The 13,323-nt window shown below is 40.5% G+C and overlaps 1 protein-coding gene across 1 annotated transcript in view; it reads right to left on the bottom strand.

Annotated features, from left to right (window-relative positions):
- Positions 1 to 13,323, bottom strand: part of PDS5A (PDS5 cohesin associated factor A) — a 1,179,407-nt gene that overhangs the window by 820,089 nt on the left and 345,995 nt on the right. The window contains exon 10 of the mRNA XM_053700274.1: positions 459 to 553. Coding sequence (XP_053556249.1) covers positions 459 to 553 — 95 coding nt within the window. The remainder of the gene's footprint in view (positions 1 to 458; positions 554 to 13,323) is intronic.

Below are 13,323 nucleotides of genomic sequence, written 5' to 3'. Positions count from 1 at the left end.
AAAAATAAACTTTTGATTGAAGAAATAAACTAAGTATAAAACACCACAGTCCTCTTACGACCTCCATCTTAGTTGAGAGTTGCAAGAGAATGACTGGATATGGCAGTGAGGGGAGGAGCGATATAGCTGCTCTGCTGTGGGTGATCCTTTTGCAACTTCCTGTTGGGAAGGAGAATATCCCACAAGTAATGGATGATCCGTGGACTGGATACACTTAAGAGAAATGGGTTCAGTGTCCCTTTAATCCATATTTTCAACAATGGAAATAATTCACATCTTAGAAAGATAAAAGTGGGAGCTTGCCACACATATTTAAGATCAACAAGATAAGCATCTATACAACAGCATTTGGTAGATCTTTTTTTTTTTGTAATATAACAGTGCAAGTCTACAAAACATATTTAATCATTCCAAAACCATTAAAAGGGTATATTTAAGTATTAACCAAAACAACTTACCAGTAAGATCTTTAGCTAGGTCAGGATGGTTCATTAAACAATGACTGGCAAATTTCACACTTTCTAGTCTTACTGGAACATGTATATCATTAAACCTAAAGCAAAATAAAAAGAGGCTCAGCTAGTGATGATGTTCAGTTATAGTATTGTATTTATGTTTTTAAACATATTGCAAATACATTTTTGGGTACATTTACTTCACAAGAGACATTCTAGTTCTTATTTGTTTAATTTATTTTACTTTTCTTCATGCTATACTATTGTATTCTTGGGGTAGGTCAAAACTTTGCACAGCCTCAGATACCTTTCCCACTTAAATATATTTCTAATTATTAAAAATCTAGGCGCCGTGTGTGTATGTGTGTGATGTGTATCCAGTCTGGTCAAAGTGCAGTCCCCTTCCGTGTTTTGTATATGTCTAGGGAGATTACATTAGCCTGTGCATCCTTCACTTGCTCCCAGTTTGTTGGATTGAGAGCTTGCATTGTGTGGCTGTTTAGGGACTCAGGTTTTGGAAGAGACCTTGACGTGGTACCTGGACTTGTCCCATTTGGCCAGATACGGTAACTAACTCTTCCATTTTTGCTTTTAATCTTAGCTGAGAGCTTGTGAGTGAGTGCTGAACTTTCTCTGTGAATAGATAGATCTCTATATCTTTTTCGCTCTCTATATCTCTATCGCGCTCTCTCTCTTTCTTTCTATCTCTCTTTATCTCTCTCTCTATATCTCTCTTTTTCTTTCTTTCTATCTCTCTCTCTATATATATATATATATATATATATATATCTCTATATATATATATCTCTCTCTATATATATATATATATATATATCTCTCTATATATATATATCTCTCTCTATATATATATCTCTCTCTCTATATATATATATCTCTCTCTCTATATATATATATCTCTCTCTCTATATATCTCTCTCTCTCTATATATCTCTCTCTCTCTATATATATCTCTCTCTCTCTATATATCTCTCTCTCTCTATATATCTCTCTCTCTCTCTATATATCTCTCTCTCTCTCTATATATCTCTCTATATATATCTCTCTCTCTATATATATCTCTCTCTCTATATATATCTCTCTCTCTATATATCTCTCTCTCTATATATATCTCTCTCTCTATATATATCTCTCTCTCTATATATATCTCTCTCTCTATATATATCTCTCTCTCTATATATATCTCTCTCTCTATATATATCTCTCTCTCTATATATATCTCTCTCTCTATATATATCTCTCTCTCTATATATATCTCTCTCTCTATATATATCTCTCTCTCTATATATATCTCTCTCTCTATATATATCTCTCTCTCTATATATATCTCTCTCTCTATATATATCTCTCTCTCTATATATCTCTCTCTCTCTATATATCTCTCTCTCTATATATCTCTCTCTCTCTATATATCTCTCTCTCTCTATATATCTCTCTCTCTATATATATATCTCTCTCTCTATATATATATCTCTCTCTCTATATATATATCTCTCTCTCTATATATATATCTCTCTCTATATATATATCTCTCTCTATATATATATATCTCTCTCTATATATATATATATATATATATATATATATATATATCTCTCTCTCTCTATATATATATATATATATATATATATATATATATATATATATATATATATATATATATATATATATATATATATATATATATATATATATATATATATATATATATATATATATATATATACTGTAATTGCGTTTGTAACGCGTCCGTCAGTGTCGCCAGTTGTGCACGCATCCTCAAAGGAATTTTGGCTGTGCACGCAGCCAAAAGAATTCACCTGGATGCAGTGAAGCTGCATCCCGGTGGATTCCGAAAATGTCAGGGTGGTGAAAGAATCAACCGATTCTGAAAATGTCAGGGTGGTGAAGGAATCCACCACAGGTGGAATCTTTCACCAACCTGCCATTTTCGGAATCCACCGGGATGCAGCGAAGGCAAACGGAGCATTACAAAAAAAAAACTAACCGCACACAATAAATATTAAAAAAAATTAATAATGACCGCCCGCACGAAGTATTAAGAAAAAAGACAATAAAATTATTAACCTCTAAATCCACCAACACCAACATCAAACTCAATACATCTATTAACCCCTAATCCGCCATTCCCTCACATTGCAAACTAAATAATTTATTAACCCCTAATCTGCCAACCCCACAACGCATTAAATCTAATTTACCTATTAACACCTAAAATGCCAACCCCCACAACAGAAATAACTAAGCCCCCTAACTTAACACGCCCTAAATTAACCCCTTAATTACATAAAATAATAAAATACTACATAACAATTAAATTAAAAAATCCTAACAGTACCTTAAAAAAAAAAAAACAACCTAAGATTACATTAATCTAAAATTACACAAAATAAAAAAGGCTAGCATTAGAGAAAAAAAAATAAACCATATTATGCAAAAAAATAAAGCTAATCCCTATGAAAATAAAAAAGCCCCCCCCCCCCCCAAAAAAAAAAAAAAAAAAACACCCCCTAATCTAAGAATAAACTATATGTTCCCTCTTTTTGGATAAAACCCTAGACCCTGTTTCCTTTATTGGAACTGGAATAATCACGTCGAGGTTAAAAAGGTCCTGAACACAGTTCAAGAATGCCTCTCTTTTTACCTGAGCTACAGATAGTCTGGAAAGGTGGAACCTGCCATTGGGAAGAAAGGATTTGAAATCTATCTTGTAACCCTGAGATATTATGTCCACAGCCCAAGGAACTGGGAAATCTAGTATCCAGGCTTGACAAAACAGGGAAAGTCTGCCCCTCACTTGATCTGATCCCAGACGGGGGGCAGAGCCTTCATGATGACATAGGGGGTCTATTTAACAAGGGCCGAATGGCCCCTGTTCTCCCTGTTTCCGCGTGAGCCTTCAGGCTCGCGGGAAACGGGAGTTAAGAAGCAGTGGTCTTAAGAGCGCTGCTCCTAAACTCATATGCCGCCTCTGAGGCGGCGTATAGCAATCTGCCCGATTATGTACGATCGGGTTGATCGACAGCCCCGATTGACCGCAAATCTGCAGGGGGCGGTATTGCACCAGCAGTTCACAATAACTGCTGGTGCAAAGATAAATACCGACCGTGTATCCTGTCGGCATTTATCAATGTGCGGCGGACATGGTTCGCTACAGCGGATCATTTCTGTCCGCACATATATAATTAGACCCCTTAGGTCTAATCTTATCTTGAGGAAGAAAAGACCCCTTTCCACCCATAATTTCAGAAATAATTTCTGCCAGACCAGGTCCAAAAAAGATCTTACCCTTATAAGAAAGCAACAAAAGCTTAGACTTGGAGGTAACATCAGCCGACCAAGATTTAAGCCACAAAGTCCTGCGAGCTAAGACAGTGAAATCAGACATCTTGGCTCCAAGTCTGAACTTGTATCAGAAATAAAGGAATTGGCTAATTTAAGAGCCTTAATCCTATCCTGGATTTACTCTAATAAAGACTCTTCTTAAATAGAGTCAGACAAGACATTCAACCAATAAGACGCTGCACTTGTTACAGTGGCAATACAAACTGCAGGTTGCCATTGAAGACCCTGATGAACATACATCTTTTTTAAATAAGCCTCCAACTTCTTGTCCATGGGATCCTTAAAAGAACAACTATCCTCTATAGGGAACGTAGTTCTCTTAGCCAAAGTAGAAATAGCTCCATCAACTTTAGAATCAGCAATAGGAAACATTTTTAAAAATAGAAGGGAAAAAAGGAGTCCATGGCTTCTCCCATTCCTGTGAAATAATCTCTGTAACACGGTCAGGAACAGGAAACACTTCCACTGAGGAAGGAACATCATAGTATTTATTAGGTTTACTAGATTTTTTAGGGTTGACAACAGAAGAATCCGAGTCGTCCAAAGTAACCAATACCTCTTTCAACAGGACATGAAGGTGTTCAAGCTTAAATCTGAGGTTAACTTCTTCAGTATCAGGCAAAGGAGTTACATTCTCTGAATCTGAGATCACACCCTCAGAAACTACCAAGGTATCCTCCCCAACAGACTTATGAGGAAGGAGAACCTGCATATTAGCAGCTGAAACAGACATCTTAGCATCTGATAAATGCTTAGTCTTCCTCTTGCGTTTCCCTGAAACAGGAAAAGCAGATAATGCCGCAGAAGATATCGGAGTAGCAAAATCTGCAGGCAAAAACTCATCCAGGAGGCTGAGAGGAGCTGCAGGGCACTGTGACACCAATGAAGCTTGGGACATTTGAGGAGTAAGCTGTGACATTGCCTGAACAGCATCCTGAAAGACTTTTTTCGGCTCAGAGGGCCACAATTTATCTTTACATTCAAGAGTTCTACAGGGAGTGCAGAATTATTAGGCAAGTTGTATTTTTGAGGATTAATTTTATTATTGAACAACAACCATGTTCTCAATGAACCCAAAAAACTCATTAATATCAAAGCTGAATAGTTTTGGAAATAGTTTTGGAAGTAGTTTTTAGTTTGTTGTTAGTTATGGCTATTTTAGGGGGATATCTGTGTGTGCAGGTGACTATTACTGTGCATAATTATTAGGCAACTTAACAAAAAACAAATATATACCCATTTCAATTATTTATTTTTACCAGCGAAACCAATATAGCATCTCAACATTCACAAATATACATTTCTGACATTCAAAAACAAAACAAAAACAAATCAGTGACCAATATAGCCACCTTTCTTTGCAAGGACACTCAAAAGCCTGCCATCCATGGATTCTGTCAGTGTTTTGATCTGTTCACCATCAACATTGCGTGCAGCAGCAACCACAGCCTCCCAGACACTGTTCAGAGAGGTGTACTGTTTTCCCTCCTTGTAAATCTCACATTTGATGATGGACCACAGGTTCTCAATGGGGTTCAGATCAGGTGAACAAGGAGGCCATGTCATTAGATTTTCTTCTTTTATACCCTTTCTTGCCAGCCACGCTGTGGAGTACTTGGACGCGTGTGATGGAGCATTGTCCTGCATGAAAATCATGTTTTTCTTGAAGGATGCAGACTTCTTCCTGTACCACTGCTTGAAGAAGGTGTCTTCCAGAAACTGGCAGTAGGACTGGGAGTTGAGCTTGACTCCATCCTCAACCCGAAAAGGCCCCACAAGCTCATCTTTGATGATACCAGCCCAAACCAGTACTCCACCTCCACCTTGCTGGCGTCTGAGTCGGACTGGAGCTCTCTGCCCTTTACCAATCCAGCCACGGGCCCATCCATCTGGCCCATCAAGACTCACTCTCATTTCATCAGTCCATAAAACCTTAGAAAAATCAGTCTTGAGATATTTCTTGGCCCAGTCTTGACGTTTCAGCTTGTGTGTCTTGTTCAGTGGTGGTCGTCTTTCAGCCTTTCTTACCTTGGCCATGTCTCTGAGTATTGCACACCTTGTGCTTTTGGGCACTCCAGTGATGTTGCAGCTCTGAAATATGGCCAAACTGGTGGCAAGTGGCATCTTGGCAGCTGCACGCTTGACTTTTCTCAGTTCATGGGCAGTTATTTTGCGCCTTGGTTTTTCCACACGCTTCTTGCGACCCTGTTGACTATTTTGAATGAAACGCTTGATTGTTCGATGATCACGCTTCAGAAGCTTTGCAATTTTAAGAGTGTTGCATCCCTCTGCAAGATATCTCACTATTTTTGACTTTTCTGAGCCTGTCAAGTCCTTCTTTTGACCCATTTTGCCAAAGGAAAGGAAGTTGCCTAATAATTATGCACACCTGATATAGGGTGTTGATGTAATTAGACCACACCCCTTCTCATTACAGAGATGCACATCACCTAATATGCTTAATTGGTAGTAGGCTTTCGAGCCTATACAGCTTGGAGTAAGACAACATGCATAAAGAGGATGATGTGGTCAAAATACTCATTTGCCTAATAATTCTGCACTCCCTGTAGCTAAGCATGCATCACAGAATAGCATAGGCAAAACAATTAGTTCTTTAAGGCATAACAGACAATCAAAAGATACAGTCTTGATCCATGTCAAAAAAAAAATTAAAGTTGATACTGTCACTTTAAGAAACAGAGCGAAAAAGAATAAGCAAACAGAGTCAGCTGTGATCTTTGCGCTAAAAAACGTTCAGCTAGATGTCTTATCGGACCTCGCAACAAACACACTGCAAATAAAGCAGAGATTTCCCCAGCCGATCTATACACTCTCCTTCTGAACCCTGCTACAGCACTAAGCCCGAAACAGAAACAAGTCAGCCAGAGACTCTGTTCCGATAACTAAATGCGGAAGACACAAAACCTATCCGTCCAGAAAAGCGTGCGTTTCTGTGGAGGAAAAAAGAAACCGCCCCCTAAAGTGAACCGGGAAAATTCAAAAAAGCTCACGCAATCAGGGTTGTCAACCCAACACATAAGCCACAAAATAAAAGGATATGCTTTACTTCCAAACAAGCATTTAACCCCTTAGTCTCCCTGTCTCGTTAATACAGTGCCTACCCTCTGCCAAAAAAACACCCTAAATAAAGGATATATATGTTACATAAAAAAATTCAACTAAAATTACCTAAGTGCCAATCTCCACTACCTAGAGACAAAAACATAATTTATGTAAGAACTTACCTGATAAATTCATTTCTTTCATATTAGCAAGAGTCCATGAGCTAGTGACGTATGGGATATACATTACTACCAGGAGGAGCAAAGTTTCCCAAACCTCAAAATGCCTATAAATACACCCCTCACCACACCCACAAATCAGTTTAACGAATAGCCAAGAAGTGGGGTGATAAGAAAAAAGTGCGAAAGCATAAAAAAAAAGGAATTGGAATAATTGGCTTTATACAAAAAAATCATAACCACCACAAAAAAGGGTGGGCCTCATGGACTCTTGCTAATATGAAAGAAATGAATTTATCAGGTAACTTCTGACATAAATAATGTTTTATTTCATGTAATTAGCAAGAGTCCATGAGCTAGTGACGTATGGGATAATAAATACCCAAGATGTGGAGCTTCCACGCAAGAGTCACTAGAGAGGGAGGGATAAAATAAAGACAGCCAATTCCGCTGAAAAAATAATCCACACCCCAAAATAAAGTTTAAATCTTATAATGAAAAAAACTGAAATTATAAGCAGAAGAATCAAACTGAAACAGCTGCCTGAAGTACTTTTCTACCAAAAACTGCTTCAGAAGAAGAAAACACATCAAAATGGTAGAATTTAGTAAAAGTATGCAAAGAAGACCAAGTGGCTGCTTTGCAAATCTGATCCACCGAAGCTTCATTCCTAAAAGCTCAGGAAGTAGAAACTGACCTAGTAGAATGAGCAGTAATCCTTTGAGGCAGAGTTTTACCCGACTCGACATAAGCATGATGAATCAAAAGATTTTAACCAAGATGCCAAAGAAATGGCAGAAGCCTTCTGACCTTTCCTAGAACCGGAAAAGATAACAAATAGACTAGAAGTCTTTCGGAAATCCTTAGTAGCTTCAACATAATATTTCAAAGCTCTAACTACATCCAAAGAATGCAACGATCTTTCCTTAGAATTCTTAGGATTCTGAAGGAACCACAATTTCTCTACTAATGTTGTTAGAGTTCACAACTTTAGGTAAAAATTTAAAGTTCGCAACACCGCCTTATCCTGATGAAAAATCAGAAAAGGAGATTCACAAGAAAGAGCAGATAACTCTGAAACTCTTCAAGCAGAAGATATGGCCAAAAGGAACAAGACTTTCCAAGAAAGTAATTTAATGTCCAGAGAATGCATAGGTTCAAACGGAGGAGCTTGTAAAGCCCCCAGAACCAAATTCAAACTCCAAGGAGGAGAAATTGACTTAATGACAGGTTTGATACGAACCAAAGCCTGAACAAAACAATGAATATCAGGAAGATTAGCAATCTTTCTGTGAAACAACACAGAAAGAGCAGAAATTTGTCCTTTCAAAGAACTTGCAGACAAACCTTTATCCAGACCATCCTGAAGAAATTGTAATATTCTAGGAATTCTAAAAGAATGCCAGGAAAAATGATGAGAAGAGCACCAAGAAATGTAAGTATTCCCGACTAGATAATATATCTTCATGGTACAGTTTAACGAGCCTGTAACATAGTATTAATTACGGAGTCAGAGAAACCTCTATGACTGAGAATCAAGCGTTCAATCTCCATAACTTCAAATTTAAGGATTTGAGATCCTGATGGAAAAAACAAAATTTATGCTTACCTGATAAATTCCTTTCTCCTGTAGTGTGGTCAGTCCACGGGTCATCATTACTTCTGGGATATTATCTCCTCCCCTACAGGAAGTGCAAGAGGATTCACCCAGCAGAGCTGCTATATAGCTCCTCCCCTCTACGTCACCTCCAGTCATTCGACCAAAGGACCAACGAGAAAGGAGAAGCCCAAGGGTGTAGTGGTGACTGGAGTATAATCCAAAAAAATCTTTAGCCTGCCATAAAAAACAGGGCGGGCCGTGGACTGACCACACTACAGGAGAAAGGAATTTATCAGGTAAGCATAAATTTTGTTTTCTCCTGTTAAGTGTGGTCAGTCCACGGGTCATCATTACTTCTGGGATACCAATACCAAAGCAAAAGTACACGGATGACGGGAGGGACAGGCAGGCTCTTTATACGGAGGGAACCACTGCCTGAAGAACCTTTCTCCCAAAAACAGCCTCCGAAGAAGCAAAAGTGTCAAATTTGGAAAATTTGGAAAAAGTATGAAGAGAAGACCAAGTTGCAGCCTTGCAAATCTGTTCAACAGAAGCCTCATTCTTAAAGGCCCAAGTGGAAGCCACAGCTCTAGCAGAATGAGCTGTAATTCTTTCAGGAGGCTGCTGTCCAGCAGTCTCATAGGCTAATCGTATTATGCTACGAAGCCAAAACGAGAGAGAGGTAGCCGAAGCTTTTTGACCTCTCCTCTGGCCAGAATAAACGACAAACAGGGAAGACGTTTGCCGAAACTCCTTAGTTGCCTGTAGATAAAATTTCAGGGCACGGACTACATCTAGATTGTGTAGCAGACGTTCCTTCTTCGAGGAAGGATTAGGACACAAGGATGGAACAACAATCTCTTGATTGATATTCCTGTTAGTGACCACCTTAGGTAGGAACCCAGGTTTAGTACGCAGAACTACCTTGTCTGAATGAAAAATCAGATAAGGAGAATCACAATGTAAGGCAGATAACTCAGAGACTCTTCGAGCTGAGGAAATAGCCATTAAAAACAGAACTTTCCAAGATAACAACTTGATATCAATGGAATGAAGGGGTTCAAACGGAACACCCTGTAAAACATTAAGAACTAAGTTCAAACTCCATGGTGGAGCAACAGTTTTAAACACAGGCTTGATCCTAGCTAAAGCCTGACAAAAAGCTTGAACGTCCGGAACTTCTGACAGACGTTTGTGCAAAAGAATGGACAGAGCTGAAATCTGTCCCTTTAAAGAACTAGCGGATAACCCCTTTTCTAAACCTTCTTGTAGAAAAGACAATATCCTTGGAATCCTAACCTTACTCCATGAGTAACTCTTGGATTCGCACCAATATAAGTATTTACGCCATATTTTATGGTAAATCCTTCTGGTAACAGGCTTCCTAGCCTGTATTAAGGTATCAACAACTGGCTCAGAAAACCCACGTTTTGATAAAATCAAGCGTTCAATTTCCAAGCAGTCAGCTTCAGAGAAGTTAGATTTTGATGTTTGAATGGGCCCTGAATCAGAAGGTCCTGATTCAGAGGTAGAGACCAAGGCGGACAGGATGACATGTCCACTAGATCTGCATACCAAGTCCTGCGTGGCCATGCAGGTGCTATTAGAATCACTGATGCTCTCTCCTGCTTGATTCTGGCAATCAATCGAGGAAGCATCGGGAAGGGTGGAAACACATAAGCCATCCCGAAGGTCCAAGGTGCTGTCAAAGCATCTATCATAACCGCTCCCGGATCCCTGGATCTGGACCCGTAGCGAGGAAGCTTGGCGTTCTGACGAGACGCCATGAGATCTCTCTCTGGTTTGCCCCAACGTCGAAGTATCTGGGCAAAGACCTTCGGATGAAGTTCCCACTCCCCCGGATGAAAAGTCTGACGACTTAAGAAATCCGCCTCCCAGTTCTCCACTCCCGGGATGTGGATTGCAGACAGATGGCAAGAGTGAGACTCTGCCCAGCGAATTATCTTCGATACTTCCATCATTGCTAGGGAGCTTCTTGTCCCTCCCTGATGGTTGATGTAAGCTACAGTCGTGATGTTGTCCGACTGAAACCTGATGAACCCCCGAGTTGTTAACTGGGGCCAAGCCAGAAGGGCATTGAGAACTGCTCTCAATTCCAGAATGTTTATTGGAAGGAGACTCTCCTCCTGATTCCATAGTCCCTGAGCCTTCAGAGAATTCCAGACAGCGCTCCAACCTAGTAGGCTGGCGTCTGTTGTTACAATTGACCAGTCTGGCCTGCTGAATGGCATCCCCCTGGACAGGTGTGGCCGATAAAGCCACCATAGAAGAGAGTTTCTGGTCTCTTGATTCAGATTCAGAGTGGGGGACAAATCTGAGTAATCCCCATTCCACTGACTTAGCATGCACAATTGCAGCGGTCTGAGATGTAGGCGTGCAAAAGGTACTACGTCCATTGCCGCTACCATTAAGCCGATCACCTCCATGCATTGAGCTACTGACGGGTGTTGAATGGAATGAAGGACCCGGCATGCATTTTGAAGCTTTGTTAACCTGTCTTCTGTCAGGTAAATCTTCATTTCTACAGAATCTATCAGAGTCCCCAAGAAGGGAACTCTTGTGAGTGGAAAGAGAGAACTCTTCTTTTCGTTCACCTTCCATCCATGCGACCTTAGAAATGCCAGTACTAACTCTGTATGAGACTTGGCAGTTTGAAAGCTTGAAGCTTGTATCAGAATGTCGTCTAGGTATGGAGCTACCGAAATTCCTCGCGGTCTTAGTACCGCCAGAAGAGTACCCAGAACCTTTGTGAAGATTCTTGGAGCCGTAGCCAGTCCGAATGGAAGAGCTACAAACTGGTAATGCCTGTCTAGAAAGGCAAACCTTAGATACCGGTAATGATCTCTGTGAATCGGTATGTGAAGGTAAGCATCCTTTAAATCCACTGTGGTCATGTACTGACCCTCTTGGATCATGGGCAGAATTGTTCGAATCGTTTCCATCTTGAACGATGGAACTCTTAGGAATTTGTTTAGGATCTTTAAATCCAAGATTGGCCTGAAAGTTCCCTCTTTTTTGGGAACTACAAACAGATTTGAGTAAAACCCTTGTCCTTGTTCCGACCGCGGAACTGGATGGATCACTCCCATTAATAAAAGATCTTGTACGCAGCGTAGGAACGCTGCTTTCTTTATTTGGTTTGTTGATAACCTTGACAGATGAAATCTCCCTCTTGGGGGAGAGGATTTGAAGTCCAGAAGGTATCCCTGAGATATGATCTCTAACGCCCAGGGATCCTGAACATCTCTTGCCCAAGCCTGGGCGAAGAGAGAAAGTCTGCCCCCTACTAGATCCGGTCCCGGATCGGGGGCCCTCGATTCATGCTGTCTTAGGGGCAGCAGCAGGTTTCCTGGCCTGCTTGCCCTTGTTCCAGGACTGGTTAGGTTTCCAGCCTTGTCTGTAGCGAGCAACAGCTCCTTCCTGTTTTGGAGCAGAGGAGGTTGATGCTGTTCCTGCTTTGAAATTACGAAAGGAACGAAAATTAGACTGTCTAGCCCTAGGTTTGGCTTTGTCCTGAGGCAGGGCATGGCCTTTACCTCCTGTAATGTCAGCGATAATCTCCTTCAACCCGGGCCCGAACAAGGTTTGCCCTTTGAAGGGTATATTAAGCAATTTAGATTTGGAAGTAACATCAGCTGACCAGGATTTTAGCCACAGTGCTCTGCGTGCCTGAATGGCAAATCCGGAATTCTTAGCCGTAAGTTTAGTTAAATGTACTACGGCATCTGAAATAAATGAGTTAGCTAACTTAAGGGTTCTAAGTTTGTCTGTAATCTCATCTAGTGTAGATGATTGAAGTGTCTCTTCCAGAGACTCAAACCAAAATGCTGCTGCAGCCGTGACAGGCGCAATACATGCAAGAGGTTGCAATATAAAACCTTGTTGAACAAACATTTTCTTAAGGTAACCCTCTAATTTTTTATCCATTGGATCAGAAAAGGCACAGCTATCCTCCACCGGGATAGTGGTACGCTTAGCTAAAGTAGAAACTGCTCCCTCCACCTTAGGGACCGTTTGCCATAAGTCCCGTGTGGTGGCGTCTATTGGAAACATTTTTCTAAATATCGGAGGGGGTGAGAACGGTACACCGGGCCTATCCCACTCCTTAGTAACAATTTCAGTAAGTCTCTTATGTATAGGAAAAACATCAGTACTCGCCGGTACCGCAAAATATTTATCCAACCTACACATTTTCTCTGGTATTGCAACTGTGTTACAATCATTCAGAGCCGCTAACACCTCCCCTAGTAATACACGGAGGTTTTCCAGCTTAAATTTAAAGTTTGAAATATCTGAATCCAATCTATTTGGATCAGAACCGTCACCCACAGAATGAAGTTCTCCGTCCTCATGTTCTGCCGCCTGTGACGCAGTGTCTGACATGGCCCTAATATTATCAGCGCACTCTGTTCTCACCCCAGAGTGATCACGCTTGCCTCTAAGTTCTGGTAATTTAGCCAAAACTTCAGTCATAACAGTAGCCATATCCTGTAATGTGATTTGAAATGGCCGCCCAGATGTACTCGGCGCTACAATATCACGCACCTCCCGAGCGGGAGATGTAGGTACTGACACGTGAGGCGAGTTAGTCGGCATAACTCTCCCCTCGTTGTCTGGTGAA

The sequence above is a fragment of the Bombina bombina genome, chromosome 2 (assembly GCF_027579735.1).
Source record: "Bombina bombina isolate aBomBom1 chromosome 2, aBomBom1.pri, whole genome shotgun sequence".
Classification (NCBI taxonomy): domain Eukaryota; kingdom Metazoa; phylum Chordata; class Amphibia; order Anura; family Bombinatoridae; genus Bombina; species Bombina bombina.
Note: the sequence above shows the minus strand (reverse complement) of the source record. Positions and strands in the feature narration are given on the sequence as shown.